The sequence below is a fragment of the Crotalus tigris genome, unplaced genomic scaffold (assembly GCF_016545835.1).
Source record: "Crotalus tigris isolate CLP2741 ecotype Arizona unplaced genomic scaffold, ASM1654583v1 scf7180000020974.397596, whole genome shotgun sequence".
Classification (NCBI taxonomy): domain Eukaryota; kingdom Metazoa; phylum Chordata; class Lepidosauria; order Squamata; family Viperidae; genus Crotalus; species Crotalus tigris.
The window spans coordinates 122,637-149,799 of NW_024098289.1; the positions used below are offsets into that span (position 1 = coordinate 122,637).

General features: G+C 37.1%; 1 protein-coding gene across 4 annotated transcripts in view; it reads left to right on the forward strand.

The window, feature by feature from the left end:
- Positions 1 to 27,163, forward strand: part of CATSPERE (catsper channel auxiliary subunit epsilon) — a 70,216-nt gene that overhangs the window by 31,891 nt on the left and 11,162 nt on the right. For 3 of the 4 annotated variants that reach the window (XM_039369121.1, XM_039369122.1, XM_039369123.1), the window contains exons 11-19: positions 5,685 to 6,156; positions 7,241 to 7,680; positions 11,821 to 11,879; positions 15,793 to 15,868; positions 18,300 to 18,352; positions 21,629 to 21,670; positions 24,024 to 24,060; positions 24,152 to 24,231; positions 24,573 to 24,672. In XM_039369121.1, the coding sequence (XP_039225055.1) occupies positions 5,685 to 6,156; positions 7,241 to 7,680; positions 11,821 to 11,879; positions 15,793 to 15,868; positions 18,300 to 18,352; positions 21,629 to 21,670; positions 24,024 to 24,060; positions 24,152 to 24,231; positions 24,573 to 24,672 (1,359 nt within the window). Of the gene's footprint in view, positions 1 to 5,684; positions 6,157 to 7,240; positions 7,681 to 11,820; positions 11,880 to 15,792; positions 15,869 to 18,299; positions 18,353 to 21,628; positions 21,671 to 24,023; positions 24,061 to 24,151; positions 24,232 to 24,572; positions 24,673 to 26,222; positions 26,280 to 27,163 lie in introns of those variants that run through there. The other variant, XM_039369124.1, reaches the window with a different exon arrangement.

Below are 27,163 nucleotides of genomic sequence, written 5' to 3' on the forward strand. Positions count from 1 at the left end.
TGAAATTTTGACACAACATTGCATTCGAATACGTGCGTATTTTTATATACCTATATTATATAGATGTCACACCTGAGATAGGTAAAAACATGTTTGTTTCAAAAACAGTGCCATCTGTTGGATGTAAAAGCAACACACGCTACGTGCGCTTTCTCTTTTCTTTCTTTTCCATTTAACCAGACTGAGCCACAGCAATGCATGGCCAGGTACAGCTAGTATATATATATTGGTGATCATTATTAAAATAATGATCACCAAGAGAAATTTTAAGAAATTTGGTGATCATTATTTTAATAAAAAAATGGAAATTCCCAAGAGTCAAATTTTTACTTGTATATGTGTGTGTGTGTGTGTGTGTGCGTGCGCGCGCGCGTGCACGTGTGTCTCTGGTTATTCGGGTTTTCTCCCGCGTAAAATTGGAAGTGTCTTGGCGACGTTTCGACGAAGTCCCATTCGTCATCTTCAGGCTGGTGTTTTCGGCTTCGTGCTTCTAGGAGCAATGTGTGGTCGTAGCTGTTTCTTTATTTTAACTGCCAGTGGGGGTATGAACTGATTGGGTGGGAACTTGGCTGTGTTCTGATTGGGTGGAAGGTGTGTTCTGATTGGTTAGGGGCTTGGCTCTGCTCTGATTGGATGGGGGGTTGGCTGTGCTCTGATTGGATGTGGGAGTGTTCTGTTTGGGTGGGGGCTTTATTGTGCTCAGGTTAGTCTGAGTTGCAGGGGGATTTGAGATGGTGAGCTGCCTTGCTGTTGTTTGGCTTCGCGTTTGTGGTCGTGCCTCATCTTCATGGTGGGTGTCAGTTTGCTTCATGTATGGATTGGAGGGGTTTAAAGTGGCTAATGATGCAGCTGTGGTCTGGCTTCTGGTTTGTGGTCATACCTCATCCTTCGGCAAGGATGCTTATGTGACAGCCAGCAAGCAAGCTAGGTAGAAAGGCAGCAGGGTGCAGATTACCTAGCTCTACAATTTTTAACATGTATTACTTTAAGTCTACTATAACATGTATTACTTTAAATACTATAAGTAAATATCTGAAGAAGACTTGGACATATTTAAGCAACAGAGAAACATCTGTGTTTTGAGGCATTTCTCTCTGCAGGATACCAGAAGTTGGGATTATAACATTGATATTCTTATTATATTTTTCTTTTGACCTTTATATTATATCTAATTGGCATTTTCAGTTAAAAAGTATTTTGAGTACACTAGAATCATGTGATTATGCAGTAACTGTACTATAGTGCAGTGGTCCCCAAACTTTCGGGCACCAGGGACCAGTTTTGTGGAAGACAATTTTTCCACAGATTGGGAGGGATTTGCCATTCAACCTACCATATATGCCGGCGTATAAGGCAACTTCTGCAAGTGTTAAAATCGGCGCCAAAGACGGGGGTCGTCTTATACACCAAGTCGTCTTATACGCCGGAAATACTGGTAGTTTCCGGCATATAAGATGACGTTCTAGGAATGCGACTCGGCGACAAAGACAGGGGTCATCTTATACGCCGGGTCGCCTTGTACGCCGGCATATACGGTAGATCCCATGCATGTGCATATGAAGCTTTGCTTGCCAACTGCTTGCACTGTCCAGTTTCTAACAGGCTATGGACAGGTATTGATCAGCAGTCTGGGGATTGGGGAACGCTGCTATAGTGGTGTGTTAGACCAGGACTGAGACACTCAGGTTCAAGTGTCCACCAAAACAAATAATTCATTGGTTGAGTTTGGATCAATTATTTTATTTCAGCCAACCTTACCTCATAGCCTTGTTGTTACCTAATATAAGATTAGATGATTCCATGTTTGCTACCTCTAGCAGAAAACTGGGAAATAGATACAACTACATATGACTGCTAAATACAATAGTCCGGCTATGTCATTTTGGGAACAATTATACATTATTTCTTTTTGTTCATCAGATAGCAGCAACAACTAGAAACGGATGTTTTAACAGAGGATGGGGAACCTACAACTTTGCATGTGTGATGAATAGGTCTGTTTGAAACACCTTTGGTTTGCCCCAGTGAAGTCTTTCATATTGTGAAGGCACCATATGAGTTCATTCTCTATGGCAGAGTTCTTCAACCTTTCCGGGCTCACAGCCCGGAGGGGAGAGCAGCTTCCAAATTACTGCATGCGTGCATGCATACATGCAAATGGGGCCACGCCTACTGGCGCAGTACTAGTGAACGTGTTCACACATGTGGCATGCGCTGGCACCGTACACGTGTGAACAGCGGTGCACCCCTGCAGTGGCTAGTGCCTGTTCACACATGCACAAATGGGTTGCGCAACCCTCCATGCTAGCTGCCCATTTGCACATGCGCAAACGGGGCACGCACACACACACCATGCTAGCATCCCCATTTGCACTCATGCATATGCATGAACAGGGTCATGGGTGCTATTATGAGTGGGGGAAAATGCATGCCTACACGTGCATGCCCTGGCCAGAGATTTCCACGACGCGCTGGCCAAGAGCCTGCAGTCCGGTACTGGGCCACGGTCCATAGGCTGGGGACCCCTGCAGTATGGAAAGGAATTAGAAGCTGCAACAAGACACCATCTCAACAGACCATAGATTTATTACGGATTTATCTCCACTGTGGATTAATGTGCTATTCATCTTAAACGTGAGTCTCATATGCATCTTCTTAACATGCATAGGCAGTTAAAAAAATGTCACCAATTTATATAATCTCTGTAATAATGGCATATCCTGATAATTAACATATGAGATGCTATTTTAATTAGTTTATGTTAAGTTAGCATCATGCAGACAATTCTAAATAAGCAGAAAAACCCTACTACAATATGTATTCAGAAATTTAATAGAGGCATTTAGAAAAAAAAATACAAGGAATTCAGATATTTAAGTCCCAAGAATGTTACAAATATGCAGGTAGGTTGTCAGATGGCCAGTCTGAAAATCCAAATAACAGAATAATTTCACCGTTAGGAAATTTCTTCTTAGTTCTAGGTTGCCTCTCTTCTTGATTAGTTTCCATCCATTGTTTCTTGTTTCTTGTCATGCCTTCTGGTGGTTTGGAGAGTAGGTTGGCTCTTTTTCTGATAGCTCCTCAAATATTGGACCACTGTTATCCTGTCTCCCCAAGTTTTTCTTTTCATTAGACTAGACATACCCAATTTTTGCAACTGTTCTTCATATGTTTTAGCCTCCAGACGTCTAATTATCCTTGTTGCTCTTCTTTGCAGTCTTTCTAGAATCTCAACATCTCTTTTATATTGGGGTGACCAAAACTAGATGCAATGTTCCAAGTGTGGTCTTATCAAATTATTATACAGCGGTACTAATAGTTCATGTAATCTCAATTCTACCCCTCTCTTACCGCAGTTTAGGATTTCATTGGCTTTTTTGACAGCTGCAGCACACTGCTGACTCATATCTAAGTGATTGTCAGCTGATAAGAGTGGGTAGGTGTCTGGAGTACAGCAGTGCGACAAAATTGTCTGACTTGATGCCCATAGTCCAAGTCTTTTATCTTTTCAAAGTACAATCTCATTTGATCCAAACTAGCTTACATTCTCATACTCTTATACAATAGTCTGGCAATCATCTGATTTCTGATATGGGATCTAGCATTGGCTTCTTTGAGCCTTTTGCATTCTCCCCAGCATCTTTTCACATAGGAACTTCAAGATTGTTACATCAAAAACACTGTAAGTTTTTAAGAAGAGATTGGACAGCCATTTGTCCGAAATGGTATAGGGTTTCCTGCCTGAGCAGGGGGTTGGACTCGATGACCTCCAAGGTCCCTTCCAACTTTTTATTATTGTTGTTGTTGTTGTTATTATTAACCCTTTATGATATAGGCCAACTGTCTTATGCCAGCCTTCAACCTTATCTTTCATTAATATATTAGTTTTCAGGTCTTCAAGGGAAAGCTCTCTCTGTATAGAACCACAGAAAAGATGTAATGGAAAGAAATGCATGAGAGGGAGAGTTACATATTCTAATGACTAGAGTAAATGAGATTAGGCTGAATGTGCAGCATTCCTACATTTATTACATCATAATGTACTAAATTGGAACAAATGTACAGGATATTGAATAGATTTCTCTGGCAAGGGCAACCTGTGAGATTTTCATTGTGCAAGTTATAATTACTGATCAGGAAAGGTAGATTTAGTTTTCTACTTGTTCAAGCACTTATCTTAGCTTGGTCAATGGCTAGAATATAGTAATATTTTGTCCTTCTTGAGAATTATTATTTAGTATGTATATAATTTGAGAATTATTTTTAGTCCCTAATGAAAGTGCTTACTGTAGGTATACTGCCCAGAATGTAGTAGTATAGATTTGGGTGGTCTGATCAGTACTTTGAATAATAATAAAATAATATATTGAAATCTTGACAAGTATTTGCAAGAGAATCTGTTTTAGTACCTGTATTTAATGCAAAAAATATATACAGTTTACTGTAGATGGCCATGGTTCATCCATGATAGACTGGAGTTCAGATTTACTGATATGAAAAGTTATTAACTGAAGCTATTGAAAATTAGTTCAAAACAAATAATTCATATTTGTAAAAGTGATGTTCTACTAAAATTGCGGTTTGATTACCTTCTGAACATACAGCTGGCCAGACTTGTGAATGTACTGATGCCAGAATTTTTAAAAAAGGAAAATTACAATTATGCTAATATAAAATTGCTTTTCTTCTCATGGTCTGCTTGGTTCACATTTGTGGTTCTCTCTGTGTAAGAGTTTATATGCTATTACATATGGATTTCTTTTTATTAAAATATTCTCATTGCTTGGTGTACCTGTTCTAGTATGAAATAATTAATCTATATAACAACACAGATTGTTATATAACAATGTAAATTGAAGATAAAAGAGAACAAGATAGTTACGTAGAACCAAAATGCAGATATATAGAACTAAAGATACATAGAACAAAAATCTAAACAAACATGTTATAATGAAGATAACGTGACTACATTTTCTCGATTAGGGAAATGCCTTTTCTTATTAGAACAGTAATTCATTGACATGGATGTTTGAGTTAGGTGAGTGTAAGGACCCATTTCAATCCACATTTTAAGAAAGCAGAATTCTTAGAAACGGTCTCTTCCAACAGGAACTTTTATTAAAAGAAACTGATAGCTGGCATGATAGACAGGATCTGAGGGATCCCCTTACAATTCAATGTTTTTAAATGTCTCTAAGCAGCTCCCCATCCCGCAGTTCTTCCGGGCGATTCAAACCGGCAGATTTCTAGGTGTCAACTCCAGGAGAGATAGCAGAGAGAAGTTTAAAGGGACATAGGATGAAAGGCAAATGGCTACATTGTTATGGTTAACAGATCCGAAGCAAATCAACAAAGGTTTACTTTGTAGTGAACAGAGGAAGTGAAAGTAATAAAAAAACCCATGCATACCCCCTCCCCCTTAGTAGTATGACAGAATCCAGGAGAGAGTAAGAATTGGTTTTATATCAGAGAAGATAGATAGAAATGAAATATACTGTAACTGGATTCTGACAGGGAGGTTATACTGTTTTTCTCTGGTTTTGATTGCCCTTGTATAAGTTGCAAATATATTAATTCATGATACTGTTAATTTTAATGAATATTTTATAAACATTGCAATCTTCGATTTTATTGTTATTTTGTAGAGTTTGGAATATTATTTTCATAATTTTGTTTTCCTTCAGGAGAGAAAATTAAGTGAAATAATTATATGGTCAGAAGATGAAGTTTTTCTTGGATATCCTGAGAATGAATTTCATCCATTGATAGCTGTAGGACTGTTAAGAGAAAAATTAAAATTACAAAGAACTGTTAATCTATTAATAGTATCTGCTTGCTATGACTCACTTTCTGCTACAATTGCAATATTGCTAGAATGCACTGGCTGTACAAGCAAAAAGATATTATACCTAGCTGCCTATAAAGAAGATACAGCTGAATGGATCCTGAGAGACTTTACCCTAGGTTTGCCCACTGTTGGTGCCATTCATATGGAAGTCACACTTTCAGTATTAACATCCATGGTATTGTGGGATGATGACACAGTTTTCTATACTTACAAAAACCATAGACACTATGGTTATCTTCATGAATCTGGTACAAAAAACAAATTTTCAGCAGTGTCTGAAGGATCTGCAATTCATCAAATTATTATTGGTTAAGTATTCTGTGTTTTAATAGAAATATAAAATGGAACTGATCACCCTTCAAACAGCAAAGTCTCAAACTTTTTAGAGATGTAATGAATACTGTAATAACAAAATTTTAAATTGTGTGAAAAGTGCAGTGCAGTTGTCACAGGAGATTGTTTGAAGTACTTAGTCAATAAGAGAGCTGTATGGCCCTAAGGAGAAGAGAGCTGAGAAGGTGATTATGAGTGAGTGGGGGCTGCTGCAGCTGTATGGTGAATAAAGGGACCAAGAGAGAACCATTGGTTGGCTTGGCCGTGGAAGAGTGAAGAGAACTGAATTGAAATCTGGCTGGATGACGAAGAATGTAAGCCCCTATTTAACAGATGGCTTCCAGAATTCCAGATGTTTCAGCAACTGTGATAGAAAGGAAGGAGAGGGGATGATCTTCTATGGAACTTTAATCTCCTAGAATTCACTGGGGAAGCTAAATCTGGTCTTTCAATTAGCAGAGTAAAATGATGTAATTTAGGCAGAATAATAAAGTGAGACAGGATAAAGACAAGAGATTTATTCTGGCATGGTATCAGACTTTTGTCAGAGTAGAGAGACACGTCAGACAGCAATTTTTTTGTGACTATCTGGCATTCAAATGAGAACTATATTCTGATAGTATCACTGAATAAAATAGTTATCTTTATATTAAAAATAAATGTGTGAAGTACTAAAAGCTGAAAAACCAAAATGACCCTATTTTCAGCTGAGAAAATTATTGTGTAAAGTGGCCAATGAAACTTTTGTCAACTTAGTATGCCTCCAAGACTTATGACAATCAAAAGAATTGAATATGTTACCATGAGTTTTTTTAAAAAGAAAGTGGGAAATGAAATAAGTAAGAATAATGAGATTTATTTGGAGTAACTGTAGATAGACTAAACGACATTATGTTTATCAAAATCATGAATGTTTACTGAACAGTAAGTTCCTACACAGTAATGCTTATTCTAGTTTGAATATATTTGAAATTACAGTATCAAGATATTAATATTTTATATGAAATAATTTTATTTGTCTAGAAATGTACTTAACATGGTATTCTTTTTCTTTTCCAGATTACAGTGGAAATGCCATAATAAAGCTGAAAAATAATGCTCTGTTTTTCTTCAAATTTGAAGTGACAGATGTTATAAAGCTTACTGCTTGGGAAAGTAATGATAAAAAGTTTATATTCTTTTTTAATCCTTCTGCAGATATATATTTAATGACAATCAATGGCACAAATATAAGCCGCCAGGTATATCCATTGAAATTGGAAGTGCTTAGTGCTGCATCAAAATTGAACGACGTTTGCCCATATATATCATTTGAACAAAATTTGAATCTCGGTATTCGTTATGTAGACATGGGAGACAAAGTGACATTTTGGGGTCAGATAGTATTTTTAGAAAATAATGGTTTATCAGTGGATGTTGAAATTTACAGGCCAGAACTGTTGAAGACTAAAGACCTTATCAATTATGAAATAGCTCGTGGAATCTGCACTAAAAATAAGGTTAGTCAGCTTTCTTTCTATATACAGTATAATTATTTTCTACTTTTTGTTACTGTTCTTATATGAACCAGACTGACTAAAGGGGCATTTATGTTTCCTATATTTTTTCCTGAAATTCCCATCTTCCATTCAAACTTAATCTTTTGTTTAACTTTATTAGAAAATTTTGTGCAGATCACATTATGCAATCAGAAATACAGTAAACTAGAAAGAAAGCCAGACATTAGAATTTAGAAAAAAATACAAACAAGGAACTCTGTAAAGGTTGCTTATTAAACAGCATATAATGATATGGTATGTAATATCACATAGATATTAAATATGCTATGCTTTATTCCATAAAATATTTTTTAATATATTTTATTGATTTTTTAACATAGTCACCTTGTGTTGTTGTTATTAGTTGCAAAGTCGTGTCCGACCCATCGCAACCCCATGGACAAGGTTCCTCCAGGTCTTCGTGTCCTCTACCATCTTCTGGAGTCCATTTAAGCTCACTCCTACTGCTTCAGTGACTCCATCCAGCCACCTTATTCTCTGTCATCCCTTTCTTCTATTGCCCTCAATCTTTCCCAGCATTAGGCTCTTCTCCAGTCACCTTGCAGTCTTGAGGACTCGCAGGAGTCTTCTCCAGCACCATAGTTCAAAGGCCTCAATTCTTTGGCACTTAGCCTTCCTTATGGTTCAACTTTCACAACCATACATTGCTACATTGCAACTGGAAAAACCATGGCCTTGACTATATGCACTTTTGTTGGCAGGGTGATGTCTCTGCTTTTTAGTATGCTGTCTAGATTTGCCATAGCTTTCCTCCCCAGGAGCAAACGTCTTTTAATTTCTTGGCTGCAGTCCCCATCTGCGGTGATCTTGGAGCCCAGGAAAATAAAATCTGTCACTACCTCCATTTCTTCCCCATCTATTTGCCAGGAATTGAGAGGGCCGAATGCCACGATCTTGGTTTTCTTAATTTGCACTCTCCTTCACCTGCATCAAGAGGCTCTTTAGTTCCTCTTCACTTTCTGCCATTAGAATGGTATCATCTGCATATCTTAGGTTGTTGATATTTCTCCCTGCAATCTTAATTCCAACTTTTAATTCATCTAGCCCTGCCTTTCTCATGATGTGCTCTGCATATAAGTTAATATATGGTAAACAGCATATTGTCTGGGTTTATATTTAAAAACAATCAATAGCAATTAATTTCTATAATTCCATAATCCACATAGTAGCTTTCTTTGATTTTTCTCTCCAATAATTTTCTCTTTTACCAACCTTGAATTAGTACATTTCTTAGTATTTTGATAGATAACAATTGAATATAAATATTTTTCTAATATTTAACAACCACATCAATATAAAGCTTCTTTTGTAATTGATCATCTTAATTATCTCATCATAGATCCTGTTTTCAAAGTTCTTATTTAGATTTGTTTTCCCTGCAATGTTCAAAACATTCTTCCAGTTAAGATTTTTTCAGAGTTAATTACATTTATATATTTAAGTCTTTTCCTCATACAAGCAAACCCAGCAATTTTACATTTCTCATATCTTAAAAAAAGCAACAAAAAAGAAAGAAAAAAAGAAGGAAATAGTATACTACTTGAGAAACATGTCCCTCTTAAGCTAAGATACACTTATATCCAGAATTTTTCTATTTTTTAATCATATTCAAACAAATGTTTAATCTTTAAATATTCCATCTAATAAATCCAATCATCTAATCTTTTGAGTCTATTCAGAATATTTTTATCAATTGAGATTTTCTCAAGATTAATTACACTTAAGTGTATAAAACATTTCCCTCATATAAACTATCCCAACATTGTTATATTTCTTATATGATAAAAAAATACTATGTTACTTGAGGGGCCCAACCCTCTTAAACTAAAATACATTTATATCCAGAATTTTTCTATTTTTAAACCATATTCAAACAACTGTTTAATCTTTAGATATTGCATCTGATAAATCCCATCATCTAATTTCTTAATTCTAGATTTAGCTTTTTTTTTGTGAAACATCTTTCTTAATCTGTATGCTCCGCTGGACCAAAAAGTCTTCTCATAGTCCTGTAGAATATAGATGTTGTTGTAAGTACAAGAGACAAATCCAGTAAGATGATTTTTTTTGAGAGGGTTTCACCCCTCCCTGTTCATTGAAAATCTTTTTCTTTCTTTCTTCTTTAATTTCTCCTATCATTTTTTGTCTCTCAAGTTCTTGTTGTTCTCCTCACAGCGCTATAATCCATTTTGTCGAATATTTTTCCCGCTTCCGGTTTTGCACAGTAGTGCAGCAGCCTACGGATTGCGGGGCTCCACACCATACAGCTGATTTTTTCCCTGTTAGGGGACCCTAAATGGGCCTAAAGTCACCCCAGAGAGGCAACAAAGAAGGAAGGGAGCCCCGCCAACCACAGAGAGACAGCAGTCAATCCGGTTGTTTGGGGAAAGCCCTGCAGAAACCAGAAGAAGAAATAGCCTTCACTCCAGAGTCTAGCGCAAGCTACAAGCAGCCAAAGCCAAAAAGCACTAATTTAAGCTTGATTATAAACAACGTGTTTGGAACTGGGTAAGAATATCAATTTTCTCTTCTGTTTGATAATTGATTTCCTGGGGGAAAAAAACCCAAGAAACAAAAATTCCTCAAAAGTGAGAAAGAAGGAGACTCTTGCCCCATCCTCCCACAGAAGGAAGCAGCAAATTAAACTTTTATGGGGGACAGAAATATATTGAAATGAAATTAATATAAGACTTAAATCTGAATAAGTTTGAAATGGGTGGAATTTGTTAAGATTTTCTTTTCAAAAAATTATTGATGAAAACAGAAGAAAGTAATTGTTTGTTTTGAAAACTGAAAAATGAACTGGTACTGACATCTTGTGGTGGGTAAAAATATACAACTGTAGTTGCTCTAATACAGGAATTGGCAGTAAGCCCAGAAAAAGATAATCTGTTTTTGTGACTTTCAATGTCTTAACTAAATAGAGAACAGCTGCAACAAAGAAAACATTTTGGGCTATCTACAAGGCAAGAATTATAAACCTTAGGGGAAAAAAATTAACCTTCCTGGATTATAAATACCTATTGAACTGTGACTCTAAAGATGTTTGCAGAGAAAGGGAAACTTTGATTTTTGGCTATCATGGAACCTCAGAGATCTGCAGAAAGAACATATCAAGAAAAAACAAATACTTTCCAGGAGGAAATGTATGCTATGTTGCAACTAATTCAAACTACAATGATTTTAAACCACAAGGAAATTAAAAACAACTTTGAAAATATAAGTTAACATATCTTCAGTTTAACCTTAAAACAAAAAAACTCTCAGAAAATAAAAACAGAGAGCAATCAGATAAAACAGACAACTGAAACCCAACAATGGAAGGAATTATGACTTAACTCAGGTGGAGAAAAATGTGCAGGAAATATCAGACACGGAAAAGATAACCTACACTTCAAGATTGCAAAATAAATCCATAAAATATTTTCCATCTATAGCTAAACACTTCAATACAAAAGTCAGTGGTCAAAAGTCCACAGATTAAAACAATAAAATATTTTAAGAATATTTGCAGATCACTCTATAAGACCAGTAATGCATTTAAAAAAATAAAAATTCAAGTGCAGCCTTTGAATCCTGCACTTAGTGATTGCATTCAGACAATACGTGTTACATGAGGCTATTTGCACGTGTGCACAAGAATCTGTCCTAGCCTTTTCAAGATCAGTCAAGATCAGAAAGGTCTGTTCTGCTGTGACTCATTTCAAAAATCAATATTTAATTTTAAAATAATAGTCAGATAAGATACAATTCTATATCTGTTGGAGAAGACATACTGAGTTGAAGCACATATAAATTATATATTTGATATAGCTCATGTAACTTGTTATCTATATTTTATTTATTAATCAAGTTTTATATTTTGCTTGCCTTAAACCAACAAGAATCCAAAGAGTCACTTTGGATAGTGAGATGAGTGGCATATAAACTAAATAACAAAGTAAATAAGTAAATAAATAAAATAAAATAAAGAATTCATATATGCTTTATGCAATTTTCTCCTAATATATGTTGATTAGAAATTCAGAGGAAGGTATTATAGTCTAGTTTACTTATGCATTTATCCATTGTTCCTCACAGACTGTAACGTTTTATCATGAAAGGGATTATTCAGAACTGTCTGATTATCGAACTCAGATGTAAGTTAGAATTTATTAATATAAATATATAATATAAAGAAGAATTCAGAATTCAGAATCAATACACTATTCAAGGGTGTCAGTGCATTTTGTTTTTAACATATTCCAGTATTATAGTGTTATATTCTAGGCTCATAGGATCCAGGCCAGGGTTTAGCTTATTCTTGTTAATTATTGGGATTCCAAAAGGAGGGACAGGAAAAAGCGAGAAAATTAAAAGCTTACAGGTAGCTTGTGGAGAATTCTATTAACGATTTAATAAACATGATGGGCTTTTGATTATCGCTGATGCTGAAATACTCTGTAGGGGATAAAAAGTACCAATGGACCCAGTTTCCTGCAAAGATTGCCTATCTACTTGTTAAGTCTATTTTACTTTATTATTTTATATTTTTGTCTTTTTTGTGCAAGAAACAGGCCTGCTTATCTCCCAAAAGTTAGAGATACTACTCTTCTGTACAGATTTCAATGGGTTTTACGACACATTTTCAGCTACCAGAGCATGTGGCAGATACTGGTAGATACTGGTTGCAAGAGCTGTCAAATCTGTAATGACAGGAGATTATAATTTTATGAAGATGCAGATTGGCTTGTTCTATTTTGAGGAGAAGATTTTAAAAACTTTGCTAAACAATTTACTAAATAAATAAATTATATATTGCAAATTTGCTAAATAAATAAATGAATTCTAAGTACAACAAAGTGAAGGCAACTCCTAACAAATATTTCAAGCCTTGTTACTCAAGGATTTTAAATAACATATGTTTCCCCAAGTCCACCAACAGGACAACATGTTCCCCCTTATCCTCCTAGATATATTTTATTCCCAAGGGTAAACAGAGCCTTATCTTCAACCAGAGGTATTCCCAGACAAAATAAGAATTTCTGAGGTTTGCCATGAGCTGTTCGATTTAATCCCAATCTTTATAGGTCTCACATTAGTTACTAATCATCAATTTTTAGAATTTGTTTTAATTTTGGCTCCAGCTTGAATTGATTTGCACATTGATGTACATAAAGTTGATATCCATTTATAATTCATTACTTAGAGATATTGTTTCTCGCTTTGTATTGATTATTATTCGGCACTACTTTATATTTAGAAAGAATATTTGGAAGGAAAATGGAGATCTGAATATTGCATATATATTTCCTATAGATCTAGTTATGTTATTTGTTTGCTCTTTAAGGCAGCAAGAAGAATGAAGTAAATATCAAATTTAGATTTTTAAGTCAACAACCACATATTGAATCCCAGCAGAAGAGCCAGAAATGATAAACTGGACAATTTGACATTAATGAACTTGGAGAAAAAGAAAATGCAAATGTGCTGGGGTTGAGCTGAACCTAGTGAAGGCCCTGGGTCTCTGTTTCACTCCGCTTCAGTGTTGCTACCACTGAAGACTGTCACTGTGCAGGCTGGCCAGAAAGACAGATATGGAGGGGGATAAATAACTAGGTGGGGGAATTGAAGAGGAGGCAGAGGAGATAGTTCCTTACCTTACCGAAGCTCGGGACTGGGATTAGGATAGATTGGGGTGTATTGTCACCTGATGACCACTTGATTCACCTGATTCACTTAATTATAGTAACAGAGATTGCCAGAATTGCCATCACGAAGTGATATAGTCATGTGATGTCAAGCTTTACGACTACATTGTTCAGTGACAGAAATTCTGGTCTCAGTTACTATTGTCACTGTAATCTAGTTTGCATATTTTATAACAATATAACAAAATATTTTTTAAAAAAGTGAGTGAGAGAGAAAAGAAGGCATATAGAAATTAAAGAAAATATATTTAGAATCAGGATCTCCAATAAAATAAAATAGTGTCATCACATAGGAGCCAAGGCGATGGTCATGTTTAGTCTTGTTCAAAAAAAAAGTATTTTATGATACATTAAGGACTATCCGGGACATTGTTACTTAAGCTTTTGTGGATTATGTTCATCAAATAAGTGAATTTAAGATCTGAGAAAAGAAAGTAATGTATATACATATACCTCTTATTGGTGGGGGGGGGGAAAGGGAGGAACAGTAAAATGAAAGGTGAAAGTTAGCTAGAATGACAAAAGTTCAACATGTAGCTCTTAGGTGCAATGCAGACAGAGAGAAAGGCATTATAGTCCTTTGTTTAATCCATAAGAAATTGTGTTAAATTTATAATGAATTCTACCCCTGTTATTTCACCATGAAATGGATTTTTATCTTTTTTTTTTAAGATAGTCACCTTGAGGTTAGAGAAATAACTGAAATGTTTCTCTCCTGGTTTTTTGAAATTGTCAGTTCTGATACTAAGATTTTATCTGTTTATTATCTTGTGTAGACCTCTCAGTGGCTTTTGATACCATCGATCATGGTATCCTTTTGCGATGACTTGGAGGGGTGGGAGGCACCGTTTTACAGTGATTCTCCTCCTACCTGTCTGGCCAGTCGCAATTGGTACTGGTGGGGGGGCAGAGGTCAACCCCGAGGCCCCTTGAATGTGGGGTGCCGCAGGGGTCGGTCCTCTCCCCCCTCCTATTTAACATTTACATGAAGCGCTGGGTGAGATCATCAGACAGCATGGGGTGAGGTTTCATCAGTATGCTGATGATACCCAGCTATATATCTCTTCCCCGAGCTCTCTCAGTGAAGCGGCTGATGTGATGGGCCGTTGCCTTGAAGCCGTGAGGGTCTGGATGGGGGTTAACAGATTCAGGCTCAATCCTGACAAGACCGAGTGGCTTTGGATGTTGCCTCCCAAGGATCATGTTAACTGTCAAGTGTTGACTCTAGCAGGGGAAAATATACCCCCTTTGGAGCGGGTTCGCAACTTGGGTGTCCTCCTTGATCCACAGCTGAAATTGGAACATCATTTGACGGCTGTGGCTGGGAGGACCTTTGCACAAGTTTGTCTGTTGCACCAGTTGCGACCCTACCTGGACCGGGAGGCTCTCCTTACAGTCACTCATGCCCTCGTCACCTCACGTCTGGACTACTGCAATGCGCTCTACATGGGGCTACCCTTGAAAAGTATTCGGAGACTACAGTTGGTCCAGAATGCAGCCGCATGAGTGATAGTGGGTGTTCCTCAGTACACCCACGTTACACCTATCCTCCGCGAGTTGCACTGGTTGCCTATTGGTCTCCGGGTCCAATTCAAGGTGTTGGTTATTACCTTTAAAGCTCTAAATGGCTCAGGGCCAGGCTATTTGCGAGACCGCCTACTACCTCATAGTTCCCTTCGTCCGGTTAGATCCCACAGGCTGGGCCTCCTTCAGGTCCCGTCGGCCAAGCAATGCCATTTGGCGGGGCCACGGGGGAGGGCTTTCTCTGTGATAGCGCCCACGTCTTGGAACCAGCTCCCCCCGGAGATTAGGACCGCTCCCACCCTGTTGGTTTTCCGCAAGCTGCTTAAGACCTGGCTTTTCCAGCAGGCCTGGGGTTTATAAAATCTGACCCCTGGATGAATGTTACTGTATTGTTTGTTTTGTTAAGTTATATTGTGTTTTTATTGTCTGCCGCCTGGAGTCCTGCGGGAGTGGGGCGGTCTATAAATTTTAATAAATAAATAAATAAATAAGCTAGTTAAACTTAAAAGGTTGTGGGGTATTGTTAGGTATCAGTTGAGAATATTTTCTCTCACATATTAGTATCAAATATATAATCATAGAATAATTTTATAGATATGCATGTTGAATACTCAGTTTATGAGGAAAAGGAGCATTTTCAATTTTTTTTAAATTTTTTCTGAAAGTTGAGTTTGTAATAGTAGATAGGTTAGTTTACTAGTAATATGAAAATAGAAAAATGCATGCAGAATGTTTATGTGTCTGTGTTTATATATACTAAATACTAAATATACCTTCTAATGCAGTGAATTATAATATCTGATTTCTTTTTTTTTCAAATGTGTTCTTTTATATGTAGAGCATTATCTCAGGGCATCATGTCATTTGAATTTCAGCCTTCAGAATCTGGAAAAACATGCTTATCAAAAAGCCAGGTATGTTAACCAACAAAATTACAGATGAATTTAAAATCCCATGTAATGTAATAGGAAGAGGCTGGAGGAATTCAATACTATTCGTTAGTGGTTATAAAAAAAAGGAAAGATTCTGCATTTTATAAAGAAAAAAAATTATTTTTATTATTCTTTTACTATAATTGAAATGACACCTGGGGTTGGTCAATTCAATTTTCACAATGATATTTATTAAAGAAATCTGTTGCATTTACAGCCTGTAAACTATAATCAGTAAGCAGTAATGTACGTTCTACTTCTGAAATGATCTGAGATTTCTTGATTAGTTTCTCTGAGTAGCTCTACTTCTTTCTGAAGAAAACTTACAGTATTTTACTGACTTTCGGTATTATTTTTGTGCAAGCATTTGTGCATAAATAATTATCTTTGTGCATAAAGCTTAAGTTAATTAACTTCTATAGTTGGGCTAAAGTTTTAAAAATGACAAAAAGCCCACCACAGGTTCAATAATTATGACTTTCATATTTTTGCTTCCAATTAATAGTTACCTAGGTTTAAGCTAAAAGGAAAGCGAGATAAACAGCATATGAATTTGTTAAATAAATACAAATAAAGTACGTGCACAACCCTCATAATTTTTCTCCATTCATCCTTTTCCCCCTTTGTCTTTGAAAACTTTGTGTTAACAGTTTGTGGGGATTTCCCCCCCAAAAAATATTGTTATTGTAGAAAATGATGCTTTATGATGGGTGCCTTTTATCTTTTTCTCAGAGGTTATATATATCAGAACATTTTTATCTTTTTATACATGGAGCCTAAAAAATTAAAGCCTTATATCTGATTTTATTGCTCGGAATACACCAGCCTGTTGACAAATATGTCAGCACTAGAGTGAGAAAACATTGAATTTCCACTAGAAGGCTCATACTCTCTTGTTACATATCAGAATCCATTTTAGGCTGAATATTGTCGATGTTTTTGATGTTCTCCCAATTCAGTTTGTCTTTGACAAACCTGAGCTACTTTTAGAAGTTGGCACCCATCATCAGTCACACATTTGACAATAGTCCTCATCTAGATAGAAAGCTTTCCAGTCTCCGTGTTAATGTTCTAAGCCCCATCTATCAGTACCACAGTCAAGTAAACAGACATTCTTTGTGTCTGTTTCTAGATCATCGGAGCCCATCACATTAAACCTTCAATGTTAAGTAATATTTTAAGAGCTTATTATTTCCATCTTTAGGTATCTCTTCAAAGAAATTTTTTTTTCAAGAAGATTTTTATATCCCCTTGTTTTGATATTTATCTTCAGCTGGATTGTGTGTTTGTGTGTGAACAAGCTATATTGTAGAAATCCTGGCTCCTATCAGCGGAGTAATACAATAAACTTGCATTTGTGATCATCATTGAGAATTATGAAGATAACAGTTCATTCTCAGTTTTACATATTTTATTTCCCTTAAAATAAGAATTATTAATGTCTGCAATAAAAATTAGTAGTGGCTTCCATCCCTCTTTTATACAGTTGTAGTAGCCTGTGCTAAACAGCTATATAGATACAGCCTTCAATATTTGTCTGCCAGAATTGAATAAACATCACTACAAGGTGACCAACTCCTTCTTTGAAAGGTCTATGTTTAGTTCTCTGGCTTTTTATCATGTCTTCTGCAAATGAGCTTGCTATTCAGCCTTTGTGTAAGAATGCTCAGAGCCACACTTGTAATTGTAACTGTTCAAATGGCCACCTATGCAGTCATGCTATCCATTTTCCTTTTCTTCTATAGGTGTCGGAGTACTTGCAATTCTACTTCATGTTTAGTTTTTATTATCATTTGAAAGATTGAATTGCATAAGAAATGGGAACCAGTACCTTTGGTGGTGTGTATGAGGAATAGGCTCACAAAAACTTTTTCTTAGCTATAGAAGTATTCTGAATGAAACTCTGGGCATATGCACATCTCAAATCCAAATGCCATATGAATTATAGTGGTAAGCAACTGGTCATATTCTCTTCTAGCTCTAATAAATAGTGTCATAAGTGTTAATAGCTACATCCTCATTATTTCCTAACAATAATAAAATGTGCAAGTGGCTTCAATATCTCACAAAACCAGAGAAGACAGTGCAATACGATAATTAAACTATTGATTATATTAGCCATATAATCAAGAAACTCAATCTTGGGCTATCATTCCCTACCAACCCAACTTAATTCATAATATTGTGGGGATAAAATATGGAGAGATTCTCTCTGAACACCATTTTTTGCTCTCAAATTACTGCTTACACATACTAAACTCCATAGTTATAAAGAATAGACTGGACACTTTTTGAAATCAAAACAAGACATAGCATGACTTAAAAAGGAAAACAGACAACATTTGGTCATACAGCAACTACTTTGACAGAGTTTTTGTAAATATGTGGATGTTTTAACTGTGTTTTTTCCTAGCTTTCTCACATACGTGTTGGTTGTCCTCCATGGAAAAAAATAATTGTAAGCAAGTAAGTTGTTTCTTTTTCTACTCTAGAAATAGACTAAGCACACAAATATAGCGAGGATTTTTCCAGATTGCTGGAAAAATAAAAGGCAATCTGAAGAAAAAATAACTTTTGAGATAAATGACAGAATTTGAAACATTTACAGAATACAGAAACAAGACTACTAATTAGAATATATATATATATATATATTTCTATTAGGATATGACACAGAGGCAAAACAAGTAAATGAGTTATGATAAAGTGAATGCAAACTTTTGTAAAAACAAATTACAATGGAAGGACTTTTGGAAAAAAAACCAGTAAAATTTATTCCACACTAAACTTTAAGAGAAAATTGGTATAAAATGATTTAAAATGGTTCATAACTCTGAGTTTTCCTTGTTGTGTGACATGTAATATACAAGGAAGCCATTCTTGCTTCAATTTAGTTAAAGATCATCGACAAGTGTGACCACTGCTGTTTCCTTATTGAAAGGGGTCCAGATAATCCATTTCATTTAGGACCTCTGAAACTGCCAGGCCACCACGTTTTCCACAATCTTCCTCCAAAAGGGAAAGTTGGAAACTGGATGAAAGTTGTGCAGGGAAGTGGGATCCAATGATGGTTTTTTTAAGGAGGGTGCAAATCAGGGCTTCCTTAAAAGTCTCCAGAAATGTTCCCTCTTCTAGTGATATATTAATCACTGCCTGAACCCACCTGCTAGTCACCATCCTGGAGGCTTTCACCTGCCAGGAGGGACAAGGATCTAACTGATAGATGGTATCACTGACAGCATCAAGACTCTGTCCACTTCTTCAGGCCAACAGGGTCAAATCATTCCCAGATAATTGGGCAAGGCCTCTCCCCGGGCATCTCACATGGACTATCTCCACACATAGGATCCAGTTGAGAATGAAACTGTGCTACTTTGTCCATCAGGTACTGAACAAACTCCTCTGCACGGCCCTGCAGATGATCACCTGAGCCCCCCTGATCCAGGAGGGATCAGGCGACCTGGAACAGGGTCACCAGGCAACACTCTCAGGACGCAATAAGAGTGATCCTGTCCAAAGCTGCCCTTAGATTTCAGGCCACCACCAAGGCTTCGGCAGAACCATGTGGCAACACCTCCAAGATATCCCCCAGTTCCCTCTGGAACCAATGAGAGTCCATCAATCACCGGGGGGGGGGGTGGAACAACCAAATGGGTCCAGCCTCCCTGTGGAGGAGGTGGTATATGAAAGTCTCAAGGACACTAGGGTGTGATTAGACCATGAAAAAGAGGGATAATCTTAAATCCCCCACCAGGTCATGTTACTCTGACAAAAAAATCAAATCTGGAATGTGATCATTATCCTCAGCTCTGTAATAATCTGGGATAGGCCCATGGGTGTCATGGTGGTCATGAATTCCTGAGCTGCTTCTGAGGCCACACCCAGGATAGCAGGTTGCAGTTCCCAGAACCATGAGTCTGGGAAACTCCATTACCAGCCCTCCAAGAGCTTAGGCAGGGAGATTGCTACACAGCAGGGAGGCCAGTATACTAGTAATAATCCCAACTGATCCCATGAGCCCAGCGTCAGAAAAAGAGTCTTGCAATCAGAAACTTGCAGAGCAAGTCCCCTGAAAGCCACTACTGGTAACCACTTTCTGATAACCACTACTACCCGACTTCCCCTGCCCGGGGGTCTTGGCTAGTGCCAAATCTGAAATCCAGATGGACACATTTCCAAGAGGGGATTTCCACCCCCCTTCCAGGGTCAACCAGGTCTTGGTGAGGCATGCCAGGTCTGCTCTCTCCTCTTCAATGAGATCTTGAATAATTTCTTGTTATTAACTGACCTGGCATTTAGCAGCTACAGCTGAACCTCAGGGCTTCCAAGAATATGCTGCCCAAGAACTGGGGAAGAGCTCAGGGAGCCAGAACACATCACTGATATTACGCATCAGGGCATCTGTAATGGCCAACCCTCTGGCTGCTGTAGCATTCCATGCCCGTCACTACTGTGATACATTGTCCTGCTCTACATCCCCCAAGATGATCATTCCCTCTTCCCACCAATCCCTTTCTCGAAGAGCCAAGGGCTCTGCCCTCCCCCTCCAGTCACTCACATTCATACTCCCAAGCATTTGGACTGGAATATCCTTGCAACAGTGATTCTGTCAACCCATGGCTAAACTGTTATAATATACTTTATTTGGTGTGCCCTTAAAAGAAGACTATGAAACCTCAACTGATTCAAAATGTAGCGGTCTGACTGCTGACAGGAGGAGATGCTTTAAGGAGTGTGACATCTATACTTACATTGCTACATTGATGACCAATAAGTCTCTGGGCCCATTTCAAGAGGTTGTTGACATTCCTTTAGTGCCAAGTTATTTCCCTTGACCAGAATTAGCCTGTCTCAATGTTCATAAGCTCATCCTGAGGAAGCAGATCCAAATGAAGAGGGAAGAAGGCTGGAGTTGTGACTTCTTGATGTCAGCCTCTCACATTGTGGAAACTCTTGTTTGTTTGTTTGTTTGTTTATTATTTATTTATTAAATTTCTACACTGCCTATCTCACCTAAATGACTCTGGACTATTTACAACAACATAATAAAACAAATACTTGACTAAAACCACAGTGTAAAAAAAAGTAAAAATCAGACTTAAAAATTCAGAATTCTTCCATCAGTAAGGAATGCTCCTAGCTTGTTTGTCCTCTGTAAGCTTTTACATGCTTTTAAAAGTAAATAGTGCACCTATCTGTGTAATTTATATTGTATTTTATTTCATTTTTGCGTGTAAAATGCCTTCCCTTTATTAGAAGTTGGAGTGTATTGCATTCTTTTTTCTTTCTTTTCTATTTATTTTTCACTTTTTATTACTTTTCCATATTCTTTTTACCTTCAATTCAAAATTTGTATTGCCTTTATTCTGTTGAAAGCTTGTTTAATAAAAATTATATATAAAAAGAGAATGTTTTCAAGGGAAATCTACCCTTCTCATAGCCTTTTAAAATATTGTAAACCCTTAGAGTTTTAGCAAGGTTTACATTTGTTGGGAATTGTGTAAAATATTTTGTTAGGTACTTTAATTCTATGTCTATCGTCTGTCTGTCTGTCTGTCTCTGTCTGTCTCTCTCTCTCTCTCTCTCTGGTAAGAATTTGATCAATAAATACATTTTTACAGTTTTAACCAACTAGCCTCAAGAGGTGATTTGTGGACACTGAAACAGAAGGTTAAAAGTCATGTTGAGGCAATGCTTTTTTAAAAAAAAATTATATAAACACCTTTTTCTATTTTGTCATAGGAAACCCACAAAATGTGAGAATTATACCTTCACTATACCGCGGTAAGAAGTGTATTAGCTTATATACATATAGGCTAAACATTTAAAATGGTTAAATTCTAATTCTGAATATTGAGTGTAGCAATGGACCATAAAGGCTTCTTTATTTATTATACTCTTCCTGCAAATAAAGTAGCAACAATTAATTTAAAAAAAAAGCCAAACAGTGCATCATCAAAATGGAAGCTCAGCCTGGAAAATAAGATCAGCAAGTTGAGATTAGATGCAAGCAATCTAGAGCAGATGAAAGAAAAGAAGCTAAAGAACAAGAAGACCAAAGAATGCTTATTCAAGAAATATCATCTTGAAACAAGAAAGAGTAAGGAAGTCCTGGAAATAAAAAAGCAGCAGCTATATTAGCAGCTATACACATGAAGATCAGCAGATATGAAGCTTGAAAGGCACACCATAAGCAGAATCTCCAATTTCAGTCGGATTAGAAATGTTTTTACAAATCCACCACAAGAGAGACTGCAATGAACCAGTCAACACCTGACAAAGAAGACAGCACAGTTCTGGTTGCATGCAACAAGAATGAAACTTTGACAAAAGAGATGGATAAAAATAAAAACTGATCTGAAAGAACTTGTAATAGCAGCAAAAATGGTGGAGAAAAGGGTAAGAAAGATCAAGAATTGGTCAGCACCAGATAAAGATGAATTGCATGGTTTTTGGTTGAAACATCTGACTAGTCTACATCCACTCATTACTAAGCAATTTAACAGCATACTGCAAGAGGTAAAATTGACAAGTGGTTAATATCTGGCAAAAGCTACCTAATAATGAAATATCAAACAAAGGGGGCAGCACCAGACAATTACAGGCCAATTATCTGCTTATCAACAGCTTTCAAATTGTAACTGATGTGATAGCAGTCCAGTAGCGTCTAATTGAAAACAAACTCTTTTCACCTGAGCAGAAAGAAAATTGCCTAAACATCACAAGAACAAAAGATCAGCTCCTAATTAATGAGATGATTTTGGAAAATTACAAAAGAAGGAAGATCAACTTGAATGTAGCATAGATTAATTATATGAAGGCATTCAACTCCTTGCTATATGAATCGTAGAAACAAAAGCTTTCTGCAAAGATCAAGGACACAATGGAAGACAGAGTTGCTAGTGAATGGTGATAGACTGGAAAAGCTTAATATCAAGTTAACTCAGCTTCCATCCTTCTGAGGTCAGTAAAATGAGGACCCAGCAATAGTCTGACATTATAAACTGCCTAGAGAGTGCTGTAAAGCACTATGGGATGGTATATAAGTGCTATTGCTATTGCTATTAAGAGGAAATTTTCAAAGAGACTCACTATCACCATTAGTGTTTGTTTATTGTTCCGCAGATTCATCTGTCAAGTCAGACCATGGCTGTTAAACAACAAAAACACCTGCCAGGCTATCCTACCTCATTTACATAAGCATGCATTTAAACTCTATGAAAAAAACATTATCTAAAATAAAATTGCTGCTCAACACTGCCTATACATACAGCCAAAACATTGTAATGTAATTTGGATTGGACAAATGTGCCAACCTCACCATCAACAGGGAAAAAATAGTGAAAACTAAAGAAATCTAGATGTCCTGTGGAGATAACAAATATTCTGGATGAAAACAATTACTACAAATATCTGAGCACTCTTCAAACTGACAACATCAAATACACTGATATCAAGAAGAAGATTAGAAGCGAATACATGAGTATGAGGAAGATCTTAAAGCCCAAATTCAGTGGAGAAAATACTATCAAAACAATTACACCTGGGTGAATCCAGTCCTTAGATACCCAGCTGAAATAGTGGACTAGACTCAAATGTAACTAAAAGCCCTAGATAGAACAATTGTGGCAAAAGAAAGTAAAAATAGTACCAATAGTAATGGGACAGTAAAATGCCAAAACAACTGGAGCACCATTAGCATGGACAAAATCACAGTCAATTGCAAAAAGTACCTTTATTAGGAGCAATTTGCAATCTGTGACAATACCTTAAATACCTATACCAGTAGGTGGATAAAAAATGCCAAATCCAGTCTAAACATAGCTGACTGTGTGCAACTGAATACAATATTAATAGACATTTCATTCACACATATTCTGGAAATATCGTTAATTATTGGTAATAATAATTATGATTAGTTGTTTCATAACCATCCCCTACATTAATTCTCATATATATCAGAAATATATTGTGTTATGACTGGCCACCCATCAAAAACCTAGGGATCTTATATTCCTTATCAAGTGGCAAAAGGCTGAGTCATTTATCTAATGCAGATGGCATAGAGAATATTGAATGGGATGTTTAATATTGGAATATTACAATTACAGTTCAGTATCTCTTTCTCTCACATTAGGAAATATCTCAGAGACAAAGGCGATAAAGGAAACATGGTAAGAATTACTGTTTTATTTTAGTGAACCGATGCAACTTGTTTGTTTTTTGTTTTTGTTTTCTAACCATACTAAACTGTCTTTTCCATAGGAAGTAATATTTGATATAGAAAAATATGGCTGCCCATTACAGAGCCATTATACTCAAGACTTTTATCCTCAAGTTGAGATGTAAGTAAAACTAAAACAGTGTGAAGAATGAGAAAAAGATGGTGACCACAACTGTGTGCCATTATAGACCCACATCTTTTTTTTATGTGCACAAAGGAACAAGATTCCAAACATATAGTCACAACTGTCATCTTGACCCTTGTCCCATAAATGCCCCTGAAAACAGTGGAGGGTTCTCTCTGGTCTGTGCAAAACTTTCAGTTTCATTTGACAAAGGACAAATGCTAGCAAAATTAGAAGATTTATTGGAAGGGAGGTAGAAGTTAACAAATGATAAATACACTTGGATCCTTACTATGGCTTTTTAGAAAAGCTACTGTACTGTGCTTCTTCATATATAGGTATAAGGATCACCAGACTCTCATACCAGTTGAGGCAAACTATATATTGTGGGAGATGAATGGGAGGACTGACTTTTACTACAGGGCAACTATGGAAAAGGTAAATTGATAATTTTTGTACTTTATTATTATTTTGTATCTGTATAATATAGATTGATAAACTGAAATAAGGTATTTGGATCAGTTTTCTTTCTTAGAAAGGCAGAGAAAATACTAACACTTGTTCCATATCTAAAGCTCCAGTCACCTGACTGGCTTAGAAAAAAATGAATGGAAAAATAGAGACTAGAACTGTCTTTTGCCTTTTTCTGTGCTATGCAAAGGAATTTAAAGGTACTTTTGGGAAAGGTGTGTGAAAAAAAAGGCATGGGAGGGACTTGCAAAAACATTACCCAGTCCAGACATTGAAGCAAGTGTAAAAAAGAAATTCAAAATATTCCCCTCTTGGTTGTTTATTATAAGATGGAATAAAAAGAAATGTGGATAGGCTAACCCTAACCAACAACACCACCCAACCAGCCAACCTCTTGTGCGGTTTCTCACCACTGTTTGTGCGCATCGCTCCCAGCCTCCATTTCGCTGTCAGAGGCTTTCAGGAAAAGCCTCTGCAGCTGAGAATCAAGCTCTGGATTGACACACGTGGTGCCCCTGTGTCCAGGAGGTGCTGCGTGGTCAATCTGGAGCTCGGGTCTTGGCTGCAGAGGCCTTTCCTCTGGGCAAGTGGCCTTAGACGTGGGCTGGCAAGGTGAGGCAGGTGTTGAGGCATGGGAGGCCTTGCTGCAACGGTAAGCAAGTGCGGGGCATGTGGGGCAGCTCCACCCCCCATCCCACTCTAGCTTGATTTTTAGGCATGCACCTCACCCCAAACTAGGGCTTATTTTGGGGGTAGGGCTAAATAATAATAATAATAACAATAATAATAATAATAATAACAGCATTGGAAGGGACCTTGGAGATCATCTAGTCCAACTCACTGTCCAGTCTCTTCTTAAAAAGTGTTGGAGCATTCACAGCTTCTGGAGGCAGGTTGTTTCACTGATTAATTGTTCTAACTGTCAGGAAATTTCTCCTTAGTTCTAGGTTGCTTCTCTCTTTGGTTAGTTTGCATCCATTGCTTCTTGTCCTGCCTTCAGATGCTTTGGAGAATGGTTTGACTCCCTCTTCTCTGTGGCAGCCCCTGAGATATTGGAACACTGCTATCATGTCACTCCTCGTCCTTCTCTTTATGAAACTAGACATACCCAATTCCAGCAACTGTTCCTTGTATGTTTTAGCCTCCAGTCCCCTAATCATCTTTGTTGCTCTTCTCTGTACTCTTTCTAGAGTCTCAACATCTTTTTTACATTGTGGTGACCAAAACTGGATGCAGTATTCCAATTGTGGCCTTACCAAGCCATTGTAAAGTGGTATTAACACTTCACATGATCTTGATTCTATCCCTGTTAATGCAGCCTAGCACTGTGTTGGCTTTTTTGGCAGCTGCAGCACACTGCTGGCTCATATTTAAGTGATTGTCCACTAGGGCTCCAAGATCCCTCTCACAGTTACTACTATTGAGCAAGGTATCTTCTATACTATACCTGTGCATTTAGTTTTTCTTGCCTAAATGTAGAACCTTACTTTTTTCACAATTGAATTTCATTTTGTTAGATAGCACCCAATGTTCAAATCTGTCAAGATCCTTCTGTATCCTAAGCCTATCTTCTGGAGTGTTGGCTATTCCTGCCAGCTTGGTGTCGTCTGCAAATTTGGTGAGTTCCCCATCTATCCCCTCATGCAAATCATTGATGAAGATGTTTAAGAACACTGGGCCCAGAACAGAGCCCTGGGGCACCCCACTACACACTTCCCTCCAATGCAGTTCCATTGAGAACCACATGCTGAGTACGGCCGGTCAGCCAGCTTCTGATCCTGGTGGTGATGCCATGTAACCCACATTTTTCTCTTATGAAGTAGTAGATTGTGATCTACTTTATCAAATGCCTTACTGAAGTCCAAGTAAATTATGTCCACAGCATTCCTCTGGTCCACTAATTTTGTCACTTGGTCAAAGAATGCAATAAGTTTTGTCTGGCATGACCTGTTTTTGACAAATCCATGTTGGCTTTTGGTAATGACTTTGTTTGGCTCTAGGTGTTTGCTGATTCATTGCTTGATTATCTTTTCCAGAATCTTCCCAGGTATTGAGGTCAGGCTGATAAGTCTGTAGATCCATTTTTTCCCCTTTTTTGAAGATGGGAACTACATCAGCTCTTTTCCAGTCCTCTGGTAGTTCCCCAGTGCTCCAGGATCTTTGAAAGAGATAGTTCAGTGATTCTGAGATCACATCTGCCAGTTCCTTAAGAACCTTGGGGTGTAGTCCATCTGGTCCTAGTGATTATGTTAAGCCCACTCTGAAAAATCAAGCTAGGATTTATTTTCAGGGAACCACAGTATCAAGGTCTTTTCCAATGAGTCCTCTCTTCTCATTAGGTGACTAAAGCATTTGGGTTTCAACTTCAGTATATGTCCTTCCAAAGAACAGTCAGGATTGATTTTCTTTAGGATTGACTGATTTGATTTCCTTGCAGTCCAAGGAACTCTCAGGAGTC